Source organism: Oncorhynchus clarkii, chromosome 17 (assembly GCF_045791955.1).
Source record: "Oncorhynchus clarkii lewisi isolate Uvic-CL-2024 chromosome 17, UVic_Ocla_1.0, whole genome shotgun sequence".
In the NCBI taxonomy this organism is placed as follows: Eukaryota; Metazoa; Chordata; class Actinopteri; order Salmoniformes; family Salmonidae; genus Oncorhynchus; species Oncorhynchus clarkii.
In genome coordinates, this window is record NC_092163.1 from 17108124 (window position 1) to 17134922 (window position 26799).

The 26799-nt window shown below is 42.5% G+C and overlaps 1 protein-coding gene across 3 annotated transcripts in view; it reads right to left on the reverse strand.

Moving 5' to 3' along the window:
* Positions 1 to 4749: 4749 nt before the first annotated feature.
* The window catches only part of LOC139370372 (rab11 family-interacting protein 4A-like), a 35947-nt gene continuing 13897 nt past the window's right edge, over positions 4750 to 26799 (reverse strand). Inside the window, exons 2-14 of one of the 3 annotated variants that reach the window (XM_071109812.1) lie at positions 20308 to 20549; positions 19843 to 20028; positions 18437 to 18571; positions 16592 to 16627; positions 14614 to 14713; positions 14162 to 14265; positions 13817 to 13957; positions 13308 to 13389; positions 11919 to 12056; positions 11360 to 11518; positions 10100 to 10186; positions 9392 to 9535; positions 4750 to 9141 (exon numbers count right to left, since the gene is read on the reverse strand). In XM_071109812.1, the coding sequence (XP_070965913.1) occupies positions 9022 to 9141; positions 9392 to 9535; positions 10100 to 10186; positions 11360 to 11518; positions 11919 to 12056; positions 13308 to 13389; positions 13817 to 13957; positions 14162 to 14265; positions 14614 to 14713; positions 16592 to 16627; positions 18437 to 18571; positions 19843 to 20028; positions 20308 to 20549 (1674 nt within the window). In that variant the 3' untranslated portion in view covers positions 4750 to 9021. The remainder of the gene's footprint in view (positions 9142 to 9391; positions 9536 to 10099; positions 10187 to 11359; positions 11519 to 11918; positions 12057 to 13307; positions 13390 to 13816; positions 13958 to 14161; positions 14266 to 14613; positions 14714 to 16591; positions 16628 to 18436; positions 18572 to 19842; positions 20029 to 20307; positions 20550 to 26799) is intronic. The other 2 variants (XM_071109813.1, XM_071109814.1) reach the window with 2 other exon arrangements.

The following is a 26799-nucleotide window of genomic DNA, read 5'->3' on the forward strand; positions in this document are numbered from 1 at the left end:
AAACAGTTATATTTTTTGTTTCATCAGACCAGAGGACATTTCTCCAAAAAGTACGATCTTTGTCCCCATGTGCAATTGCAAACCATAGTTTGGCTTTTTTTAATGGCGGTTTTGGAGCAGTGGCTTCTTCCTTGCTGAGCGGCCTTTCAGGTTATGTCGATATAGGACTTGTTTTACTGTGGCTATAGATAATTTTGTACCTGTTTCCAGCATCTTCACAAGGTCCTTTGCTGTTGGTCTGGGATTGATTTTCACTTTTCGCACCAAAGTACGTTCATCTCTAGGAGACAGAATGAGTCTCCTTCCTGAGCAGTAGGACAGCTGCGTGGTCCCATGGTGTTTATACTTGCGTACTATTGTTTGTACAGATGAACGTGGTACATTCAGGCGTTTGGAAATTGCTCCCAAGGATGAACCAGACTTGTGGAGGTCTACACATTTCTTTTGATTTTCTCATGATGTCAAGCAAAGAGGCACCGAGTTTGAAGGTAGGCCTTGAAATACATCTACAGGTACACCTCCAATTGACTCAAATGATGTCAGACGCTTCCAATGCCATGACATTATTTTCTGGAATTTTCCAAGCTGTTTAAGGACAGTCAACTTAGTGTATGTAAACTTCTGACCCACTGGAATTATGATACAGTGAATTATAAGTGAAATAATCTGTCTGTAAACAATTATTGGAAAAATTAATTGTGTCATGCACAAAGTAGATGTCCTAACCAACATACCAAAACTATAGTTTAACAAGAAATTTGTGGTGGTTGAAAAACAAGTTTTAATGACCCCAACCTAAGTGTATGTAAACTTCCAACTTCAACTGTATGTCTGTTCTATAATATTTATATCTAATGTTTTGTTATGAGCAGCGCATTGAAAATCTTCAGTAGGGCACGATATAGCAAAATGGAAAACCAAAAAATTTTCTTACTGAAGAAGTCCTCTAGCACCTCTGTTTCAGCTAAATGTGTTCTCCAGTTTGATACAACTGAACACCACCCTCCATTAAAAAGTCCTTAGTTAGAGAAATTGTATAGAAACAAATAAAATTGCACTGTTAGTGCTGCCAAAACTTTGTGTCAACATTTCTATACAAACCAAGAGAACAAGACAAGACTTGATATGATATTAGGTCTGAAATAAATAATGGTTCCTTCCTTATACTACCGATTGTCTAGTAATATGGATACATTGTTATTGACCTGGGAGTAATGGCAGTAAGTTACATACATTAATAGAGTCCAATATTTGAATCTAACTTGTCCTAGACCAGTGGTCACCAACCTTTTCAGAGCCGAGATCACTTTGAGTCAAAATGCAGGCCGAGATCTACCGTTCAGATCATTTTTTAAACATGACATAAAAAACATAAACAAATGCTACATTAGCCTATGAAATTTGTGCAATAGGCTATAGCCTGATACATTATCACAGCATATTGACTATGCTTGAATTGCCCTGCAAATGGCATTACAATATTGTTATTCTCAGACAATTGTATTATATTTAAAAACTTGAGGTTTATGATCACACTGGTAATATGAGATAATTTGTTGTATTACTTGTTATGCGCAGCTGAGTCAGCATAAATTGAAATAATTTGCCTTTTTTTATTTTACTGGACTGATGGTGCCTGCATATTACAGTCTTCCAGGCGATGGCGAAACTCGAATCTCACTTCAATATTTCTGCCTCATCCACCAATTCATGTTGTTAGAGAACGTTAAAATATTACTCGATATTAAAAAGACAAGCCACTAATAATAGCAAAGCTTATCGATACACTTTGTAGTACGAGGAAAGAGCTGCAGCAACATCATAGGCACATCTAGTACCGGGTAGCGGTATGTGACAGAAAGCCAATCACCAGGCAGAGAGATTATATTTTAATGTGCACTTTTAAATACAATGCAGGTAATGTTTTAAATCACACACACATACATACGTTTGCTATTGCACTTTTGAATACAAAAAAACATCTGTTTTGTATGTTACATTTGTTTGTCCAAAACAAATGACCTATGTAAATAGGTTTGCTGTTGCACTTTTGAATACAAATATTAAAAGTTGTTTTTATTGTGATGTCTGGTAATGTCTAGTGATGCGTTCTACATCACGGTAACAACTGATGACATTTTAGAATGATACGACAGTCATATGCAGTACAAAATAGAAAAAAATCTGGTGGGCCTACATTTTGTCTGGTTCTCCTTTCTTTTTGAAGTTAGGTGCACCAGTGCTACAAATAAAGGATGTGACATCTGCTTTTGGACATTTACAAGGCAGCACCGCATTTTAAATCCTCCTCCCCATTTACTGGATTGGTTGTGCAGAAGAGAACCTTCCCAGACAGAAGCATTTTTTTTCTCATCAGAAAGAAAGAAATGATGCTCAGGCTTCTCTGTGGACTCATGGAAGCTGCACGGTGATCAGAGTTATCTGATTGGCCAGCTGTAGGCCTATATGTGCACTTGATTGGGCTCGTTGGGTACGCGGAGTTTGTACCTTCAGACACATGAAACGTCGACTTCCCGGCGCGCAGGGAACCTTAAATCAAGAGCAACTACCACAAACAGCGTGAAACAAATAAATAATAAAAAACAGGAACGCAAGGCGACCGATTAGGAATTTCTTGGAGATCGACCAGTAGATCGGGATCGACCGGTTTGGCCATCGATGGAATGCATATGCAAAAAAATACCTCATCCCTACTGTAAAATAATGGTGGTTGATCTTCGATTGTTACGGGACTATTTTGCTTTCAGTGGTCCTGGGGATCTTGTACCAAGTATCATGACATTTCAGCCAAAAACCTGGTTGCCTCTGCCAGAAGGCTGAAACTTGCCCGCACGTGGATCTTCCAGCTAGACCATAACCTCAAGCACACATCAAAATCCACAAAGAAATGGTTAATTGACCACAAAAATCATCATTTTGCAATGGCTATTTCAGTCTCCGGACTTGAACCTCATTGAAAACCTGTGGTGTGAATTGAGGAGGGAAGTGCAGCGCAAACAAAGGATTTCAAATATCTGGAAAGATTCTGTATGGAGGAATGGTCTAAGTTCCCTCCCAACGTGTTCTCCAATCTCATAAAACATTTTAGAAAAATGTTCCGTTTCCTTATTCTCAAAGGGGAGGGTGATGGAGTATTGAAAACAGCAGCTCCAATCATTTTGACCCCATCTTTTTTCTCCCTTCTCTGAGCAATTGTATTAGTATAAAAGAACAATTTTCATACAATATAGCTCAGTATTTGTATTTTTGCCTCATTTTTAATCAAGAGATCCAATAATTCCAAACCCCACTCTATCTCTCCCCCTCTTTACCATATGGAGCAAATCCATACGTCTCTACGATTCCCATCTCCTCCTCCCAGTTTTCTTCCTCATATGGTGGCAGAGGTGAGGCTGGCGGCAACGGCTGTGTTTTTTTTTTGGACTTCTTCCTCCATTTCCACCTATACCTGGAAGAATAGGCCTGCCTGTACCTACGCTCTGGAGCAGGGTCCAGTATACCATTGCCTGAATACATCAGCTTCCTCTCTGGAACAGGGTCTGTGGCGCCAGGGCAGGAATATATCAGCTTTCTCTCTGGAATGGTTTTGGCACAGGAGATCGCCAGAGCGGAGTAGCTGCACGTCTTATTTTATACGCTTGAGTTCCTGAGCTCCTGTTCAATAGTATGGTAGAGCTCCTGCACCAAAATATAAACAGTACCGGCACCTATATCGGTCCAAGTCAAGCACGACTAATAACGTCTGACACTTTTGCAAAATAAATGTTTCTTCACAGCATCATTCTAGATAGAGAAAGCTTGCACTATCGATATCACCTTTCTGCCACAAATTTTGTCGAGGCAAGTCCTCCTTCACAAATAATTAAACTGACAACATGGAATACAGCAATAGGCTAGCTACATTTAACAACAAAATTCTGCATGAACATTTTTATTTTTATTACGTTGCTAAATTAAGTCTTCCGGTTGCTAATAGATTGATTGTTCGATAGTTAGCTAACGTCGATTGCTGGCTAGAAAACTCACTTTATACCAGCATCAATTATCATATAATTTTTCCCCTTTCATGTAAACTCAACAGCCCAATTTAACTACATAAACGTGGGTTTCAGAATGGGCAATTATAAAAATACAATCAAGGTAAGGTAAATTGCTAATTAACCAATTCATCTACATGTACCTCCGGTGGGCTTCGAATGCGGTGTATGACGTCAAGCGCACCGCGGAGTCTCCTCTGTTCTGACATCCACGTGGGTTACTGCTTGGTTTATTATTTTGTACTGTGTCGGGTTTTTGTTTTCAATCCAACCCTATGTATTCTCTGTAGGACAATGTATTGAATCATGCAAATAATACAAGTTTTAGTTCCCCACTCCACCATCATAATATTAAATCAATTGACAGTGTGAATCAGGGGTTTAATGTATGTGTTGAAGTACACTGAACCATATCATTTCCATCTCTTTGAGAATTCTCTGGGTCCCACAAGTCATTTCTCAGGACTGTGAGATTTAGGTCAGCATAGATAGAGGCTCCTCATCAGGCACACTGCAGCTAGAGAGTTATGTCTATACAGGAAATCCCACATTTGATCAATTGTAGCAAACCTGTTTTACTGCATTTCTGAATCAATGGCAAACATTATTATTCCTAAAACAGGACAGAGTATTCCTTTCATCATACTGTAAGAAGTTGACATTTTCATTTCTGAAATTAGCATTCATCAGGTTGTAATCATGCCAGGGCAAATCTCTTTATTTACAGCTTAAAGTTGTTTGTACATCACAATTGCAGATAAGACCTCATATCATAAGTAGTAGCCTACTTACAGCCACATGCAAGTACAGTGCTTCAATGTATGCGTAACAGTGGTACGTGGTAGAGAAATAGGACGACAGAAACTAGGTAACAGAAAATAACAAGATATCACAAGCTCAAGCCATTCTTATTGCCACAATGCCACCCCTTGTGCACTTTAAAACCCAACCTCTCAATATCTTGAAGAACATTATGTTAGGAAGTATTTAGGAGCCAACGAATGGGAAACGTTTGAGTTTATTTAAAAACGTTGCAAGTGAAACTTTGTGACAGTGCTCAACAGGTGATTGATTGGCTGTTGCACTGTCTGAAATGGGATGCCAATGATCAACAACTCCTCAAACGACAAGAGGGCTTCTACATGAGGACGAAGTCAAAGCTCAATTTGAAGACATTTCTCAATTTATCTCAATATCAAATTTGTGTGAAGTAAATCTTTCAAGGTTGTAGAAGTAAACCTTGTAGTGCCAGGTTGGTATGGTATAGAGAAAAGTAGTATTGCTCACCAGTTTATTTAGTGTATAGGAAGACAGGGGGAAACCATATCAACATACTTTGAAAGGACACAGAAACCAAAGCAACCTGAAAAGCAATGGACACTGCATTCATAGATAGTTTTTTCTGTTTCTGTGTTAACCTAAATATTCCCCCAACGCTCATCTGTTTTTAAATAAAAAACCTTGGGCTGTGCCTCCCAAGTGGTGCAGCGGTCTAAGGCACTGCATCGCAGTGCTTGAGGCATCACTACAGACCCGGGTTCCATCCCAGGCTGTGTCGCAGCCAGACGTGACTGGGTGACCCATGAGGTGGCACACAATTGGCCAAGCTTCGTCTGGGTTAGGGGAGGGTATGGCCAGCCGTGTTGTCCTTGTCACATCGTGCTCTAGCTACTCCTGTGGCGGGCCGGGGGCATACACACTGACTTCGGTTGCCAGTTGTACAGTGTTTCCTGTAACACATTGATGCGGCTGGCTTCCGGGTTAAGCAAGCAGTGTGTCAAGAAGCAGTGCGGCTTGGCAGGGTCATGTTTCGGAGGACTGGCTCTCGATCTTCGCCTCTCCCGAGTCCGTTCGGGAGTTACAGCAATGAGACAAGACTGTAACTACCAATTGGGGAGAAAAAGGGGTAAAAAGTACAAAAATAAATAAATAAAAATAAACCTGTGCTGTAACAGTTTTATTAACTAGAGTTGATTACCTGGCCATTTCCTGATAGAACTGTATAAAATAGTAAAAGTGTGGTGAGTGGCACAATACAAATCCTGTACAACATTTACAAGTCATGAACATCGTTCAGACACAGATTTTAAAGCAACAGTAAAAATATTCATTATTACGTTGTCTAAACAACATAGCTATATACTGTTTTAAAGGCACGAATACCAGAAAATGTGAGAACATGCAAAAAGAAGAAAAAACAACATATTTTTGTGCAAGGAAGCAAAATGTACGTTTAGAGCTATTTAATTTACAGCAGATTATCCCCCTTGCCTATCAACGTTCTCTCGAATACAGTAGTACAGCAAAGGCCTACTGTATGACATTTGAAAACTGTCTCAACAAAATGTAGTTTTGTACACAAAAAAACATTAGGTTTTAACAGAGAGAATGTTAGATACGTGAGACATTCATGATATTTACAGTATACTAGCCAAAGGGCAAACACTACCCATATACTCTGTATAGACTCCAGTATGATTGCTATTCCAGTCTTATTAGTACCAAACTCTAGTCTACAGTAAGTGAACTTCTGATGAATATACCGCAGTATACTACAGGATCTTATATAGAGATGATAGGGATGATTCAATGAGCCACACTGACATGGCTTAACACCCAGAGGAAATTCATAAAACACATTGAGATGTGGAACAACATAGAGATAAATACTGTATCTATCTCTATGCAGAATGCATTAAGCATTCTGTACATTCACATCCATTGGGTTACATTCATGTGCTTGTACATTGTTATGCTGTTGACTTGACAGCCCTGTGTGCTGGCAGGGTTTGTCTCTAGTTCAGAAGGGATATAGGGAGAGTGGAGTGGCAATGTCCGACACAGAAATATAAAGCATATAGGCAAATACCCACATAAAAAAACACTATATTATACTATAGAATACTAAAGTACTTACTATAGAATTCTAGAGTAAACTGTACTATACTATACTACACACTGTAGTATCCCTCACTCATGTGAACAGTAGTACTATGTAATGTTATAGTATACTGTAGGTGCTATAGTAAATATTGTAGTGTTAGCCATAAAAAAGCACTGTCGTAAATACTACAGTATCTTACTTGCATATAACCTGCCCATTCCCCTCCCCCATGTCGCAATTTGTGCCACCCTTAAGTGAGAAACCTACATGCCAAGTATAGACCATATAGTGTGTTCTCTACAGGTTATAGAAAAGAGCAGAAGCACTGAACAATCTGTTTAGACCCCAGTCCTACCTACAGGTTATGGAAAATGTGCTCTTTTGGTATTTCTCCAGTAGCTTTCCTGAAGGAGAAAGCCTCCATTTCTATGTCAAAGATAATAAAACAAAAACACTGTAGTAAATACTACAGTAATGTCTGCAAAAACACTACAGTAAATACTACAAACCGCAAAAACAATACATTATTACTATAGTATACACTACAGTGTTCTATTATTACAGTATTTATACTTTAGTTAACTGTAAATACTACAGTATAATACAGTATACTACAGTAAATACTACAATAAATGCTACAGTATTCACTGCAGTGTTTTTGCGGACTCCGTAAGTCAGAAAAAAAGTCTGCAAAAACACTACAGTGAATACTATAGTATTTATTCCATAGTATACTATAGTTTTTTGTGTGGGTAGCTATAGCAGCTTAATGCAATGGGACATCCTTCATAGCAGATATCCCGGGTCTAACCAACTTATTTAGACAGACTTACTACAGAATGTCTGAGTAGAAAATAATGAATGGGAACCCATGATTAAGAGGAATTGGCATCTTGAAATTCTTAACCAGCCAATTAACAACTCACTGTGTTAGTTAAGAATTTACAATATGGATTTATCATACGGTATTACTCTACACAGATCATACTGTACTGTCATCTCAGAGTTCCCTAGGAAGGCCTTCTTCTCTTCTCTTCCTCTGTACTGTACTGACCGATACACTTAATCTGTTCCTTCTTTGACTTCACAAAGCCATTCCATCCTCCTGAAAGCATTCCATCACACCAAGTTCTGCTGCCTCTCATTATCACTTCACATAACTGATATCTTCTTCAGTCAATGCCAACACCTTTCGACATGGAGATGCTTGTACAACACTTTCTCGCTCCTTCTCTCCCTCCTTTCATCTCTTTCTGTCACTCTTCTTATTCACAGAAACACGTGCTGCTTTACTTTCTTCATCAACGTGCCTCTACCCACATACCGGTCTTCAGCGATCAAATACAGATCCACTTTAAGGAAACAGTGGGGATAGGGTTGTCTGGAAGCTAAAGATATCTGTGTGGCTATCTGCCAGCCTCTCTCTGTTCCTTTATTCCCCAATGGCTACAACACACACTGTTGCAGGTGAATAGGTTTTTGTTCACATTGTTTCTACATACACCACTAGAGTACATATATCCAGTGTTCAACAACCAGTAATGCCCTACCTATTCAAAGCACCTGCCCAGTATAATTATTTTCCCCAGTAATAATTCATCTCGATTGTGTTTTAGACTAAAGATAAAGCTGCGAGGAAACAATAGAGAACATAGAAGAAAGTGCATGAAGGAGTATGAGGGAGATACCAACATCTGTTGATGAGTCACAGAATAGAACAGAAGTACGACGGTGAAGTACCAAAACTCCCTTTAGTCGTCAACACAGAAAATCCACTATAGCTCCAGTCGCTGAGAGAAAACAGGGCCGTATTCATTAGGCCAGACCGTAGCGTTTTGCAACAGAACACAAAAACAAGTGTTTCTAATTGAACAAGTCCCGGTAGTACCTCCCAGTTTCAGTCTGTTTTCTTCTGTTTTGTGCCTAATGATTACACCCAAGTTCACAGTTCCACTCCTGGGGCAGCAGGGGGCAATGATGTCTAGCTGTCCCAGGCCCCAGCGTGGCTAGTCTTCCTTTCCCTTTCAAATTCCCCATTCCCGGTGGGGGTTCTAGTAGTGGGTTTCTAGTAGGGGGGTTCTAGTTGGTCTTGATCTCCAATATGGAGGGGTTGTGGTCCAGGATAGACAAAATGATCTTGTCCATGTACTGCCGCAGGCGGAAGTTGATCTCCTCCTGCTCCTTGAGGGCCTCCATCAACTGTGGAGAAATATCAAAGCAATGTGATGTTACCATTAGATATGGAGGTGCCATTATCTGGTTATACCAGCTAACCCTGATGTCATGCAGAATGAAACTCTTCAGGTCTTAGGCAAGGTTACTCATCACATACATGCCTACTGTCTAAATTCCATGCGTACTATGACCTTAATCATTAGGGTTACTCTTGCAGGGTTACTCCGAAATGATCAAATCATCAAATGATTAGCATTATGAATGAAAAACTCACGTCGTCACGTGAGGCGTTGTCTATCTCAGCAGCCAGCGACTGGGCCTTGGTCTGTGTGGCAAACAGGTTCTTAGCCTCATACAGACTCAGACTGAGGATCTGACCATTCAGGTCGTCGTTCTGTTCTTTCAGTTTCAGGTTCTCCTGTTGGGTGGAGGGGGGAGGGAAGGAGAGGGACATAGAGGGAGGGTGGGAGTTTGGGAAAGAGAAAAGAGAAAAGAGAAAAGAGAGAGAGAGAGAGAGAGAGAGAGAGAGAGAGAGAGAGAGAGAGAGAGAGAGAGAGAGAGAGAGAGAGAGAGAGAGAGAGCGAGATGAGTATCATAGCTTGATTTGACAGACTGAAGCGATGGGTTTAGAGGGAGTCCACAGCTTGATGAGATTCATCTCAATTCTCCAAGCGCCCCACTTCATCCACACTGTGTCAGTAGGCAAGGCCTGTTAGATTAGACTACTGAAGCCTCACACAAATACACCCACAACAAACCATCTCTCGATTTCAACAGCAGCCGACACAGCACACCACATCTACAGTAACACCTACAGGACAGGACACGGGTTATTATGTTTATCACGGTGTTATGGCACAAACTGCGCCCTGTGTCGACAGGGGGTGAAGCTCTATAGGCGCTGTATGGTGATGATTATGCTGTGGTTAATGGGAGGGGTCAAAGGTTAAAGCTCACAAGAAACAACAGTGGGTTTGTTTACCGTCTGACCGTGACGGAGGCGTGCCCCAGCGGATACTACGAGGTGGCGGAAGTCAGAGGTCAGAGGAAAATCCTGCGAGACAAACCGCTGGACACACAGAGGAGGAGCAAAGAGGAGCACAGGGAGACATGAGAGGGAAGAGACTCATTCATCCCTGTTTGGAATACTATCACATCAGCTAGCTGATCTGCATTCCCTTTTGATCCCTTTCTCAAATATGAAACAGTGCCATTAATAAAATAACCGATTTGAAAAAGTAACCTATGAGTGTTTTAAATAAGGAGTTTTCAGATAAGCACCATTTGATCTAAAAGTGTTGAGAAAAGAGAAAAAGGGTATCGCATATCTGCCTGACACCAATTAGAAATGTTTCTCTTCCAGCCTTGTAGTTTAAACTTTGAATCAAAGCCTGTGACTGCAGAAAATGGTTTACTTGTCTGTGTGTCTGTGTAGTCTGGGTACCAGACTTTTTAGCTAACATTCCACTCCTGTCATTTGCCAAATGTAACAGCTGAGCAGAGACGGCCACCAGGCAAGTGTGAAAAAGAAGAGAGAGATAGAGAGCAAGACAGATCCAGATGAAAGCTGCAGGCAAGGCGAGGCACTACTCTCCTAGCGTTACTGTCAGTTTGACAGAGTGTACTGACCGAAGGCAAGAAAGAAGCCTACAGTAGAATATCAAATCTTTACACATGAAGATACCGCAATACTGCATGTCTCAGCATTAGAGCCTCTGCCTTGTCTGAGAGGACATCTTTGAAACACTTTCATCTTGATCTCTTGTCTCATGGTTATACTCGGTCCGATGCTCGTAACAAGGATGGGGAACATTAACAATATCATTTCACTGCCCTTGACCGACAGATATCACTGGTATTCACCACCTAGAAATGGCACACTATCTAAGAAGTCGAAAAGGACAAACCTATAGTAGATAAGACGCACTGTAGGTAGATATGACCAGTGTATGCCACTCTCTATGTTGAGAGTGTACTCCCAGCATTAGACTATCACACGGAACACTGTTAGCTCGCACAAAAGCATATAGTGGTGGCATATACAAACACATACACTATACTTAGAGGTGGAATTGAGGGGGAACGTGTGTAAAAAAAACAAAAAACACTTTGTGTAAAATATTGTTTTTGAGCCCGACCTGTTTGAGTCTCTTGCCCAATTAAATCCTAGCAAATACTCCAAAAGAGGAAGTAACAATGCATTCATACAGAGTTAGCATTAGCCACTAGCTCTCAAGCCCACCTGTTTGAGTCTCTTGACCTCGTGCTCCAGCTCCATCTCTCTGGTCTTGGCGTTGAACTCCGTCAGCCCAGAGGAGGAGCTGCGGCCGTGGCCAGGCTTCTCTGTCTCCAGTTTGAACAGCTGCAGGTGCTCCAGCTCCCGACGAAGGTCCTCAATCAGCTGCAGGAGGAGGGAGACAACCAGGGATGATATGCGGTAGCTGTCGTGGAGACTGTGTAGTTATAAAGAGTACCTGGGATAGCCATGTAGACCAGTCTGATGCAGTGGGCAGGCTGGTTTATGTGAAAATGTATTCTGTACAAACATTCAGCTACTAGAGATTTTAGAAGAGTAGGAGAGGCATCATAAGCTTCCATTTCACACTACATGTAAAAGTGTGCATAAGTGTGTGTACATGTGTGTGTTTGTTTGTTTGTGTGTGTGTGTGTGTGTGTGTGTATGTGTGCATGTGTGCATGTGTGCGTGTGTGTGCATGTGTGCGTGTGTGTGTGTGTGTGTGTGTGTGTGTGTGTGCGCGTGTGCGCGTGTGTCCCTGTGTGTGTGCTATCCCTCCTCCCACCTCCTGCATGGCCTCCCTCTCCTTCTGGAACTCGTGTCTGTTCTGCCTCAGCTTGTCCATCATCTTCCTGTAGAGGTCCAGCTCATCCTTCAGCCTCAGACTGGTGTCCTCCAGCTTGTCTGTCATACGCTGCTTCTCCTGACAACACACACGTATAGACACATTCGAATACATGTGATGATGCACAGAGAATGAAGCACGGATCGTGTTTCAAACATATGCCTGATTCACATTACAGACCAAAGCCAAGGCAATCTGTTCTGGGCTGGACTGGTTACGCATCCACTATAGTTGCTGGAGCCGTGCTGGGACGGACAATGTGAATAGAAGAGCCCCAAGCCAGCACAGTGCAGTCTGGGGCGGCCCTATAAGCCAAGTACAACAGCTTAGGGAGAGGCAAAATAATGCAACAAGCTGGGGAGGGTGGAGTCACTCAATCTCAAAACTGACCCCGATTACCCAATAACCTCGGCTCTGCCCCCAACCTTCCAGAGTAGCTCATCAAAATAAAAGTCACATGGTGTTCACACAATAAAGGTCCCACAGTATGAATAAGGCATTGGGTTGTTAGGATGTATGCGGTAAGAAAGAACACAGTCAGTCTAATAATGCACAGTGAATAGTCCTGTAAGAAGAAGCATTAGGACACATACCTTAAAAGTAACTATAATATTAATGAGAAAAAAAAATGTAATTAAAAAAATTGGTTAAATAAAGGTGAAATAAAAAAAATAAAAAATGAGTTTCTTCTCCGCAATGAGTCTGGATCTGAGTCCCTCCCCGATGATTTTTAGAACGGAACAACATTCTAGCCACTGTGATTGGTTCCAGAAACCAATGGGTTGGGCTAGAGACAGACTACACATCGGTAAAGCGAAGGTTTGAAAATTCGTCATTGGCTTTGATACAATCAAATCGCTGATGACTCTGCTTCGTACAACGCCCCCCATTTTGACGTCACCACAAATGACTTCAGCGATGGCAGTCTCAGACTGAAGTATGAGGTGAACGACAGAGCAGCGAAATAATTCAGTTTGAGTCGTCAGGCAACCTGAAGTGTATAGTATAGTAATTAGTTAGTGTGACTGTCTGTTCACACAACCACACAATTAATTGATCACGCAGACCAGTAATGCCAACTCCCTTGCATGTTTTCACCAGGCAGGCTAGAAAAAGAGGTGTTGATATGAGCCCAGCTGTAGCCTTCACATCTCCAAACGTGTATGTGTGTGTGTGTGTGTGACTGTGGCAATTGGTCACGTGCTGTTGATGGGGTCTCTGTCTGTGTAGCGATAGTAGTACTGGAGTTGCATGAGTGAGAGCGTGTGTTTGTACTAAACGTAGCCTACTGTGTCTCTGAGGATGATATGTACACAAGCACGCACATACCTCGTCCAGTTTCTCTGTCTGAGACTTCAGTCTGCACATGTTCACCGATATATCCCCGTTCTCCTCCTCTAGCTGTTGGACTCTGTAGGGGAAGAAGAGGAAACACATTATGATAATTCATCCATGTTTAACATATGTCCGGGTTATTCAAAACAAGGCCACTAACAAAGAGACCTCAAGGTCTGGATTCAGTATCTAGCTCAAGGCCTAATCTATGCTATCTACCTAGCGCTATGGACTACACTCTTAGAAGAAAGGGTTCTTAGGATGTCCCCATAGAAGAACCCTTTTTGATTCCAGGCAGAACACTTTTTGGTTTCAGGTAGAACACTTTTGGGTTCAATGTAGAACCCTCTGTGGAAATGATTCTACATGGAACCCAAAGGGTTCTCCTATGGGGACAGTCAAATAACCCTTTTAAGTTATAGATAGCACCTTTGTGTACACGCATACATGTAAATATGAGTATCTATGATGCAGTGTATAAATGATTGAAGTAAGTGTGTTACCGGTTGTGTAGCAGCTCTAGCTCAGTGTTCTTGTCTCTCTCCATCTTGCTGTAGGCCTCACGGTGTCGTCTCTGCTCCTCCTCTGTGTTCTGCTCTGCCCGCGCCTCCTGGTCCTTCAACTGCTCCTCCAACTCGTGGACCCTATGCGTGACACACACACGCATGCACACACACACATACAGAAACATTAGCACAAATGCTCACACACACATATATATATATATATTTAAGAATGAACGTGTGTGTGCATTCGTACATGTGTTTGTGTGTATGTGTTTGTGTGTATCTACGTGTGGGTGTGTGCGTGGGTGGGTGGGCATACATGTGTGTGTGTAAATCTCCTACCTGTGAACCAGCTGTGTGTTCTCCTGCTTCAGCTTGGACTTGAGATCTCCGTTCATCAGCGTGTCATTCTCCAACTCTGCTACCTTCTTCTCTAGGTAACTCACCTGTGTGTGGGAGAGAGAGGGAGAGAGAGAGAAGGGGGGGGGGGGGAGAGGGCGAGAGAGAGTGAAAGAGAGAGAGAGGGTAAGAGATGTTGTTATATATTCATTCATCCAATGTCCTTACTTCAGCCAGCACAATCAGCAACAAGCTCGAGCCATTCAGCTCGATTCACAGCAGAACACCTCTTGACAGTAGCAGCCAATGCAATCAATTTCACAATCAGTATCCCATCAATTTTCACCTTAATATAATGGAGTGCAGGTAGTGGAACGGTCACAGACAGAGACAGACACGATAAATGGCAGTCCCTTCCATAGAATTAAACAGAACACAACGTATCTCTACGGTACCTTCTCAGTGATGTCGATGTCACAGGAGTCGATGCTGTCTCGGAACAGGTCCTCCGTGCTGCCGTTGCTGCTGCTGAAATTACTGGTGTGGAGGAGCTGCCTGCAGAAAGAGAGAGAGGAAGAGAGAGGAAGAGGCTGTTATACAAGACTTGAAGAAAAAAACAATCAAATCTCTCCCAACTGTGGTAGTCCTAGAGCTATCCTTTTTTAGCTTCACCCTATAGGGCATCAATCTGAGCTTTACTGCTGAACCATAATGCCACTGTGTGTGTGTGTGTGTGTCCACTCCTGCAGAGAGAATGCTGCAGGATAGGATGTAAAAGGGACTATAAGCAAAAGGGCTGTGCTAGTGGGGGAGCTGATCACACACACATGCACACATCACACACATCACACACTATTACACTACAAAGACACACAGGCATGCATGCCCATATGTACGCACACGCGCACACTCACACACACAGTGGCATTCAAACTGCCACCAAAACATCTAGCCCCACTCTAACTAATGGAATGGCTTCACACCAGCCTCCATTACAGAGACTATTCATCAATAAGAGGAGGAGGAGAAAGGGAGAGAAAGAGTAAGGGAGGAGAGGAGAGGGAGAGAGTAGGGAAGGGAAGGGAGAGAGGAGATGAGAGGAGGAGAGGTAAAGAGGAAAGGAAAGGGAGAGGAGTGGTAGAGAAGAAGAGAGGGAGAGAGTAGAGAGGGAGAGAGTAGAAGAGAGGGAGAGAGGGCGAGAGTAGAAGAGAGGGCGAGAGTAGAGACAGGGAGAGAGTAGAAGAGAGGGTGAGAGTAGAAGAGAGGGCGAGAGTAGAGACAGGGAGAGAGTAGAGACAGGGAGAGAGTAGAAGAGAGTGCGAGAGTAGAAGAGAGGGCGAGAGTAGAAGAGAGGGCGAGAGTAGAGAGGAGAGAGTAGGAGAGGGAGAGCGTAGAAGAGAGGGAGAGTAGAAGATTGGGTGAAAGTAGAAGAGAGGGAGAGTAGAAGAGTAGAAGAGAGGAGAGAGTGGAGAGGAGAGAGTAGAAGAGAGGGCGAGAGTAGAAGAGAGGGCGAGAGTAGAGAGAGGAACCTAACTAACAAAATTACAATTAACTAAAATGTACACTTAATCCAGTATGAACTAATGTATAGAATTGTATTAGAGGAGACAAAATTCAAAAATTCTACAGCACAACAGCAGATTCATGTATGTCTTAAGTGTAAAACTAACTATGAATCAATAATCCATGCCTTCTGGAAAGGTATGGGTGGAGTTGAAAGTTGTCTGTCAGAAATATTACAATGTAAATGTGCTTTTAATCCGTCTGTCTGCATATTTCAAGACATGGCAAATGGGGGTGTAGTGAGATACCCAATGGCTTGGGACGATACTTTTCTCGTCAATCATCTTGAAAAAACGAATACTTAAAAAAACTGGAAATCAACCAAACCTCCGTTGTTAACACAGTGGAAAGGTCAAATGCTTTGTTATCTAAATGTTGAAAGTGTGTGGGCAACAGAGAGAAAGAAACAAGATGGTGCCGATTGAGGCCATGTGGCGGAGAGTGATGCGGGCGCTTGAGATGGTGGTGTCAGTCAGCATGTGGGTCTGGGCAGGTGTGATGTAGTTGATGTTTGTGTGATGTTGTCGTTTGTATGTGTATTGTAAAATAACCTATAATAATGCCTCCACTGCATTGTATACAGGTACACTTGTATGTTGAACACAGTGCCCTTGCTTCAATGTGTACAAACAAGCATCTTCATTTGATCACCCTGTTGATCAATTTCCTTCATTTGCCCATATTTCCTGTTGCTGCAAGTTTATTTTCCTGCTGTGAGAAACTGGTCAAATTAAGAATGACCTAGACAGCAGTCAAATACACTGGCTGACATGATGATCACATGACTAACGGACTGGAACAATAAGGAAATGGCCAACATGCAAAAACAAACACAGTAAACACACACACACATATGGAGACGTGACCGACCTGCCAAAGGCTGTGCTGGAGATTTTCCTATTGGGGCTGGAGAAAAAGAGTCAGAGAACATCCCAGTTAGTCTTTATCCTTGTCAGAAGTCATGGATATGTCTAGAGACTTTAGTTTATTAGTTATAACAGTGAATTATAGATAGTAAAGCTAATTGCTGTTTGATTGGTATTAAGGTAGTATTGTTAATCAGTATTTTGCACAAGAGGAGAAAGAGAGTGTGTGTTTCAAATAGCACCATGTTCCCTATAGTATATAGTGCACTACTTTTGACCAGAGCCCTATAAGCCCTGGTCAATAGTAGTGCCCTATAAGCCCTGGTCAATAGTAGTGCCCTATAAGCCCTGGTCAATAGTAGAGCCCTACAGGGAAAAGGGTGCCATTTAAAACACAACCAGAGAGTATGGCATGAAGGGCATGTCAATGTTAATGAAATAACGTTCCCTGAGGGTGCTGCTGGGAACAGTAGTTTTGTGGGTTCAGCAATAGTTCTGTCTCAAAGCTTTGCGTCTGCTTCACCATTAAATCAAAGAGAGAAATCTCTCTCTCACACACACACACACACACACACAGGTGTGAGAGTACACCTTATGCACACACAAATGCTCGTGCGCACACACATTTATGCCATTTCAAGCATCTCCCCAGACTGACTGCATGCTGACGGGGCATCTTCTTCTGTCTCCTCCTGTCCCTCCTTCAAGGATTGATCTTGTCAAGTCTTCCATCTCTCTGCCAGCAACACTTCACTCTCAGCGACTCTGCATCATCCATCTTTGCTTTAACTTATCCTTCTCCTACAAATCCTCTCTTTGTCGCTTTTTCCTCCTCTGCATGCCCATTCACCTATTTATCATTCCACGTTCTCTCACCTCCCTCCTCTCCCTCTCTCTCTTCCTTCTCACTTTCTCTCTCCCACTCCCATTCCCCCTCTCCCATCCCCATCCTCTCTCCCTCTCCCCCCTTTACTACTCCCCATTTCTTTACTTGCTCTCCTGCGAAAGGTAGGGGTCTGACTAATTACTGTTAGCCCAGGTATTCATCTCAGTAGAGAGTAACCTTTTCAGGCAGAAGAACTGCAGAGTCAGCAGAGACAGAGCTGTAGTTGAAGGGAAGACAAAACGATTCCAGAGTCCTCACCACTTCATTACATTCATCACCGAGTTCTCCAGCCTAGGGCCACTACTGCTATTGCTTACATATAGTAGGGGTGCAGGTGTCTTGGTGTGTGTGTGTGCGTGTGTCTGTGTACAAGAGAGCGCAAGTCTATATAAGTAAGTTCTATGTGAGATGTGAGTGTTTCAGTCAGTGTGTGTTCATCAAAGAAGGTGTGGGTGCGTTAGTTTACAGAGGAAGTGATTCAATCCATAAAGATCACACAGGATAACGTGTCTGAAAATAGATATGCCTACAACTCTCACTGTACACACGCTGATGATGTGGGTCGATGAATGGTGGTGACCCATTCTGACATTTGGGGATTTATGTAACACGTTGTGTGTGTGTGTGTGTGTGTGTGTGTGTGTGTGTGCAGGGACAAGACATTTAAGCTCTTGGTGACATCATCAAAATAAACAGCAGGTCACTATGACAGTATTATCTAACCTATCTTACCTACAGTGCAATAGTCAGTCAGGGTAAACATAGTGGACAATAGAAGTGTGTCACTTCCCTGAAATAATGACCAGGTTCATTTTCTGTGAGAACACATCTCATTCTCAGAGCCAGGAGTTTAACTGTCCACGTGATCTGACATGACCAAAATCCTGCGCCCGTTCCACCTACTCAGCTGGGCTCTGGGCTCGTACGTGTAATGGTGTCGGTGGGTGTCCTGTCCTGTGTTACCTGTTGGCTTTGAGGTTCTTCAGCCTGGCCTCCAGGTCGTTGAGTAGGTTGACCTTCTTACAGCACTGGGAACAGTACACGTCCATCATCTCATTGTTGTACAGGTGGCGTGTCTTCCTGGGGCTCTGGCCAGCACTACACACACAGTAAAATCAGATTTAATAAACAGATACAGGCACACACATACACAAACACATATGATAACAAATGCACTATACACAAACATACACATGGATTTTGTGTTGTAAATATGTGGTAGTAGAGTAGTGGCCTGAGGGAATACGCTTAATGTGTTATGAAATCTGTTGTGAAATGTAATGTAAATGTTAATTGTATACAACTGCCTTAATTTTGCTGGACCCCAGGAAGAGTAGCTGCTGCCATGGCAGGAACTACTGGGATCATCATAAATACAAATATACAAATACAGTAGACACACAAACACATTACTTGCACGTACAAACACCCACACACAAACACACACACACAGCTGTCTGGGTTTACTACACCTTAACATGTAGTTCACATAACACACTATTTCCCATGGAAACGTACACAACCATCTACAAATATCATAAAGCTCTATTCTAAACTCAGAAGTAGGACAAAAATAAGTCCATAGTAATGAGTTTAGGTACTTGATATTCGGAGCAGGACCAAGGAAGCTGAATAGTGTTGGGAGTAAATCCTCCTTCAAAACAGCTCTATAGATGAATTTTAATCAAGAGAGGCCCTGGGGGCCATATAGGCTACGTCTCCAATTTCACCCTATTCCCTTTATAGTGCACTACTTTTGACCAGGGCCAATAGGTCTCTGTTCAAAAGTAGCGCAATATGTAGGTAATAGGGTACATTGGGACACCATCACACTCAGTTCCAGTCAAGAGTAAAAACTAATGAGTTTGGTAAGTGAGGCTCTGAGAGAATAGAGAAGCAGCCTGAAGTGGGCATACACACACACACACACACACACACACACACACACACTAGGGGATTAAGAGGGTCACAGACTTACAGGACAGGGGGACAGGGAAAATATAACATTATGCTCAGTGGGGTTCAGTAAGTAATCATCACTTGGATCTGAAATCGTTCAAACTCTTAGCTCTGTGTGTTTGTATTCTGGGTTGGGTGATGCTGTGCATGCACTTGTCATCTTTTTGTTGCACAGTGTTATGCAGATTTCTCTAGTTGATCAGTTGGCCTTTCTGGGTCACATGATGTTTGACAGGTAATGAATCATCTTCGTGTTTGTGTTTCTGTCTTATATCATTACACACAGTTTTGATCGTGTATACGTTTGTATTTCTCGTTGCATATGGTGTTCCCCAATTTTATGTGGATGTTGTAATGATACTCTATGTAATAGTGTGTCTGTGTATTAGTGTGTCAGGGTCTCCTCTTACCTGGAGGGTACAGAGGAGCCCAGGTCAGAGTAGCCGTTGGTGCGCGTCTCGTCCTCGGGGCAGGGGCTGCTGGGAGTGTAGTCCACGTCCTCTCCCTCTCCGTAGTCCTCAAACTGCTCCTCGTTCAGAGAGGCAGAGGAACGTGTCGACAGGTCAGAGGTCACCGATGGGTTTAGCTGACTGCACCTGCAAAAACAGGAAGTAGACTTTCAGGAAGTAACATTCAATACGTTTAAAGTGTCGTAGTGAAAATAGACAAATTGTACATTCATTTTTCAATTATAAGGGTGACTATTTAGATTCTGACAGTGCAGATTTTTTTATAGGATTGCAAATGATATATTTCACATGAGGTAGATGAGTTACATGTACATGAACAAGTCTAATCTCTACAGTTCTTTTATAAAGAGAGTTCACTTATAAAGACACCATATGTTCAACACCACACAAAGACTAACAACTAACTTGTCTCCAGGAAAGAAAAGTCCTCCCAGTCCATACTCCTTGTCTCCTCCACTCCTCCCCCCTTCAGAGACATCTGATCCTGGGTTGCTCTCCACAGCACTGTCCATGTCTAACTCTGCCCTCTCTCTGCCCTCCACCTCTCCTTTCTCCTCTCCCTCTGGGAATAGATGGCACCCAGGCTCTGGGTTAAGGGACACCCGCGTGCACATGAGGACCGGATGTGCAAGGGCTTTGTCAACACGCTGTAGAGCGAGAGAGAGAGATGTGATTTATTAGGATCCCCGTTAGCTGACGCCAATGGAGACAGCTAGTCTTACTGGGGTCTGAAACATAACGAAAAACACATTACAGACAAAAGATTTTAACATTTACATACAGAGAGGGAGTGAGGTAAGCAGGGGAGGTACACACACACACAGGCATGCGTGCACACACACACACACACACACACACACGTTTTTGTGCAGTCGACAGAACTACAGGACTATGCAAATAGTACTCTCAGACCTTCAGTCAAAATATTGATAGCGTCTAACACTGATAGACATGTTTTTAGGGTTTCAGCAAAGGTTACAAGTTGGTTGTGAACAGTGAGCTCAAACCTGAAATCCAAGTGCTAGAACTAGTGCTCAAAATGAGGTCTTAACTCATACAAGGTGCTAAGTAAAACACTAAAGGGATTTAAATCAGGCTTGTGGATTCCTTCACTCTGGGGGTCACAGGAGGTCATGGAGGGTATTGAGTTGGGGTCAAAGGTCATGAGACTGGTCATTCAGTTTTACTCTAACAGCTCTAATCCAGTCTAATGGTAATAGAGTAAAGAACGACCGGTGACAGATAATCAGCCGAGCCGATATATCGGACCAATATTGGCCTTTTCTAGTCTATCGACTATCGGCCCTTCTCTATCGGCTTAGCCAATAGTCCCTTCTACGTAGCAAAGCTGCTGCTATGCTAGCCACCACTCACTGCCTGAGCCACGAGCACTGCACAATGCAGAGGAATGTCTAGCTGGGAAAGTCAGCCGCAGCGATCTAGCTCATTTTTCAACAGAAAGGTGCAGTATTGAGAAATTGATAAATTGACACAGTGACCAAAATCAAACTCGTGTTGCAAATATTAGTTTAGTTAATTCACTAATAATAAGGCTTGTGTCGACGTGCCCCGACATGCATGTAATAAGCTAAGTAGATAGCTATGTGACCTTTTAGCAAATATTACGATAACTAACCATTTCATCTGTGGAGTTATCTAGCTAGCTATATTAGCTACTATGCTAACTAGCTGGCTAGACAAACAAGGTGCTAAGATATCAGATAGGAGCTAATAGCCAACGTAGCAAGCTAACGTTAGCTGGTTATCATTTTGAACATGCACCCTTTTCAGCAACGAGACAATATCTGACTTGCGGAGTAAAGTTAGCTATTTACAGGTGTGCTGATCTGACCAGCCGCAATTGAATCCGTAAATTGACAGTTGATAGTCGTGTTAAATGATTGTCGTAATAGGGAAAGAAAGAAGTGTTTTAAAATGCCTAAATAAAGGTTGGCAATAGGTTTAGCTACCTAAGAATATTCCTGCATATTTAATGTGTATGGACCAAGAAAGCTATAGATCTGTCACGCCCTGTCCTTAGAGAGCCTTTTTATTTCTCTATTTGGTTAGGTCAGGGTGTGATTTGGGTGGGCATTCTAGTTTCCTATTTCTTTGTTGGCCGGGTATGGTTCCCAATCAGAGGCAGCTGTCTATCGTTGTCTCTGATTGGGAATCATACTTAGGCAGCCTGTTTTCCACCCTATGTTGTGGGATCTTGTTTTTGCACAGTAGCTGTATAACCCTGCAGAACTTTATTTTCGTTTATCTTTTTTTTGTGTCCATTCTAAAATAAATTATAAATTAGACTTTCCACGCTGCGCTTTGGTCTCTTTCCGACGACGGACGCAACAAGATCATCACGTCTTTGTGCGTTCTCACGTCTCAAACTATTGGCAGATTTGAGTTATTCAGACAGAACGTGCTTGGTCGTTTCATCTTTTTTTCCTACCCTTGCTATCCTTGTTAGATATTATGCACATTTATGGCTTGGCAGCAAATGTCATCGCCATTGAGCTAGTTCTCATAGTAGCAGTAAACATCACCAAGTGATATGAGCGATGGAGATAGATGTTAGGACATGTGAAAGGGAGCGGAGTTCCTCGCTCTATCCAATCGTAGCTGTAGGATAAAGTTACAAACAGCCCAATTGTTGACAGATAGCTGAACTAGCCAACTGAGTTGTTTTGAATTTCGTCCAGGCAGATTAGAGATGCTTACTGAGAAATATAAGAAAAAAATCCAGATCACAGAAAATGACAAAATATACTAGTTTGATAAGCATCCATGATCACAAATCATGACGTTAAAGTGGACCCATTTGCCTTTTATATTCTCAAACTAACAGCAGTGCCTACATGATGTCCTTCCACACAGGCGTGACATGCTGGAGTGAAGCTTCTATGCAAATGTTGTTGATCAGTAGGCTGATTGGCCCAGCATCGTCCAGATTTGCCCGGGGTAGGCCGTCATTGTACATAAGATTTTGTTCTTAACTGACTTGCCTTGTTAAATAAAGGTTGAATTAAAAATATTTAAAAAACTCAGGGCTGGATGCCTAAAGTACTCTTCCTAACATCACTAGAACTCTGTTGGAGCCTGTCTGCCTCCCAGAACACACACACACGCACGTACACAGTAACCACCTGGAAAGCGCACAGACATCTTTGTGCAGACTACAGGACAACGCAAATAGTACTGTCAGCCTTATTACAGTTTTTTTCGATTGCTAAACGACAGTGGGCACAACTGGAGTCACATGTGCAAAACTCTAACTACAGTCTGCACTACCAACAGTCACCTGAGCTAAACAGTTCACATCACCTGCAAAACTCATTCCAAGCAACACAACTCTTAACACATGGCTCAAAACACGCTCAGTGCAGCCAAACACTATGCACAACCCTCACTGAGATAACACACACTGTCACTCAGAACACACGGAGAGTAAAAACACTAGCATCAAACACCAATACAGAAAATACAAACTTTTCATCTTTACAGTTTGAACAATTTCAGTGACTTCATACAAAGTAATATTTTCTTCAAAGAAAAGAGTGACATTCTTTCACATGATTTATTAAATTTTTTAGAACATAACAATTCTTTAAGGTAAATGAAAATTAGCAGTTTGCTTCAATAGTCTGTAGTAATTTACGGAATTACAGTAATGAGAAAAAAAGGTAGAAACTAAAAGTACATACTGTAATTCAAACAAATAATTGAGGGGCTAATCCTGCCTCTCTCTAGCATCAGGCCACAGGTTTTCTTCAACATCACATCTAATGTTTTCTCTTGCCATGCACCTGGGGAAGAACCTTCTGGAGTGCCTTATCCATCCCTGGCAGTCCTCTGGACTTGTGTCCTCACATCCGGCACGCATGGCTTCCAAAAGAGACATTTGGTCATGTGGGTGGTGACCAAACACTTTCCACCTCCAGGCAGAGAAAAACTCCTCTATTGGGTTGAGAAAGGGTGAATATGCAGGCAGGTACAAAACCATAAATCTGTGATGTGCTGCAAACCAATCTGTGACAGCTGCAGAGTGGTGAAAAGCAACGTTATCGCAAACTATGACAAAAACTTGGGGGTTTCTTACTGGCTCCCCCTGTTCTGCTGGCACTAGCTGAGCATAGAGCTGTTCTAGGAAAGCTATAAGCCTTTCTGTGTTGTATAGGCCAATGAGTGGTGTGTTGAGAAGCAAACTATCATTGGCCATTGCAGCACACATGGTGATATTTCCCCCCCCTTTGGCCTGGAACCTCCACAGTGGCCCTTTGACCTATAACATTCCTTCCTCTGCGCCGTGTTTTGGCAAGGTTAAATCCAGCTTCATCGATAAATACAAATGAATGTGGTCTTTCCAGTGCTTCCACCTCCATTACTCTCTGAAAAACAGTAAGTGCACAGTTTTACTGTAGAAATGCTAGTGTTTTTTTTTACTGTAAATATTTTGTATAGCTGTGTACGTAACCTCAGACGTCTTACCTGGACATATTGGTATCTTTGCTCTTTTACCCGTTCACTGTTTCTCTCGAACGGTACAGTGTATAACTGTTTCATTGTAACTTGGTGTTTCTTTAGGACTCGAGCAATAGTTGTTGTGCTGACAGAATTAACATTTTCAAATATATCATTATCAGCCAGCACTCTATCTTGAATCTCCCGCAGTTTTATTGCATTGTTGACAACAACCATGTCAACAATAGCATTTTCCTGCGCATCTGAAAATATTTTTCCTCTTCCCCCTGTTGGGGGCAGCCTTTGGGTCCTGTTGTAAATATATATTTTACAGTCAAACTTACTGTAATATATATCTGTGTAAATATTCTATAATTGCAATACAAAATAGATTCCTGTAATGTTTTCATTTACTGTAAGGATGTAACTCTCACCTGTTTGCATGATGGAAAATTTGCATTACAGATGCCACTGTGGATCTTTGCAGATTGGGTTGCACCCTCAACCCTGCCTCTCTCAATGAGAGACCATGGTTCACGACATGGTCTATAAGTGTAGCCCTTATTTCATCTGAAATAACAGCTCTTTGTCTTCTTTGTCTTCCTCCACGCATCCGCCCTCTCCCTGCCACCCTTCTCCCTCCACGAACCCATCTTCCTTGTTCCATTTCCAAAATGAATCTTTCTGAGCTCTACCTATATATACTGTAATATGTGTGTGTGTTCACTAACAAGTCTAAAACAAGACACCTGCTTAGCCTTTCAGCTGAAATTGCAATCAGCAGTGTTTGAAAGGCACAAGGCTGAAATCTATTCCGTTTTGAATGTGTGGTTCACAGTTTTGACAGCAGTGTGTTAGCATTTGAACAAAGTGCTGTAAATCCACAGTGTTGTGCAGGTTGTGGTTAAAGTCATGGGATAAGTGTGTAGAGTTTTGAAAACTGTGTTCAAGCAATGAAAAACGAACTAGAGTTTGGTCCACATGAACTGCTGCTGTGCAGACTGTAGTTAGAGTTTTGCACATGTGACTCCAGTTGTGTCCACTGTCGTTTAGCAATCGAAAAAAACTGTAACATCACCAGTCAAAACATTGATAGCATTAAACACTGACAGATACATTCTTAGGCTTTCAGTAAAGGTCAAAACATGTTGGTTGAACAGTGAACAGTGAGCACAAACCTAAAATGCAAGTGCTAGAACAAGTGCTCAAACGTGGTCTTAACTCAAACAAGGTCGTAAGTGAAACACTAAAGGAATTTCAATTAGGCTAGTGGAATCCGTCACTGTGAGAAGACCCAAGAGGTCACAGAGGGTATTGAGGTGTGTGTGTGTGTGTGTGTGGGGGGGGGGGGGGTCAAAGGTTAAAGGTCATGAGACACTTGTCATTCATTCAGTGTCGCTCCAACAGCTCTAATCCAGTCTAATGCTAATAGAGGAGCCTTACTTTATCTCTACATACCGGAGAAGTAGGAGGGAGGGAGAGAGAGAGATGAGAAAGAGGGAGGTACAGAGGCCAGCCCAATTACACACAGGTACATCCCACACAGAGCATTAGACAACTTTAGAGGATAATAAAGGCATTATCACTCAAGGGCTCTCACCTCACCTCTCTCTCTCTCTCTCAATACTGGTTGAACTGCTAACGGATGAAAACTCAGGGCTGGAGGCCAAAAGCACTATTCCTAAATTCACTAAAGCGCTGTTGGAGTCTGTCTGCCTCCCAGAATACACACCCAACCCTTGATCGCACACACAAACACACCCATACACACAACCTGTAGGCAAACACACAACACACACACACACACTGTCTGTAGGATTAAGCGACAGCAGCAGGGACCCTGAGGCAGGGAGGGCCAGGGACAATACAAGGAGAAAGAGCCTGTTTAGTATTCCATAGAGGACCAGGAGGGGGTCTTCACATCTCCATGCCCCAGGGAATGCCACCCAGCATGGGGTAGAGGCAATAAACTAGGCCCCATCGCACCTCTCGGGATGGAAATATTACACTGCAAGAAAAAAGTAGCAGTAGTGAAGAGTGTAAATTCCTTACAGGAAACACACAAAGAAAAACACACAGTAGGAAGAGTTGTTACGATTTTAGGTGAATGGTGTTGATTAACCTGACTTGACACCTGTTGCTGAAGAACTATTTGGGCGTGAGGAAGCCGCTTTGCATAGCCAGTGTGTACAGCGTAGGATCTTGCCTGCTGTGTTTGGTGCTGTATGGTGGGCATGGCTAAGAATGGTTAAAGTATAGTTCAGTAGACAGAAGTTGAGCAACTTAACTTCTAAAGGTCTTCTCCCTCAAGACATGAGACTCAGATAGGGCTATTACATACAGATGAGCCTCCAATCCGTCTGAATTAAAGCTCAGTTGAGGGCAGACATACAAACAAACAAAATGAACAAACACTCCCTTCTGCGCGCACACACACAC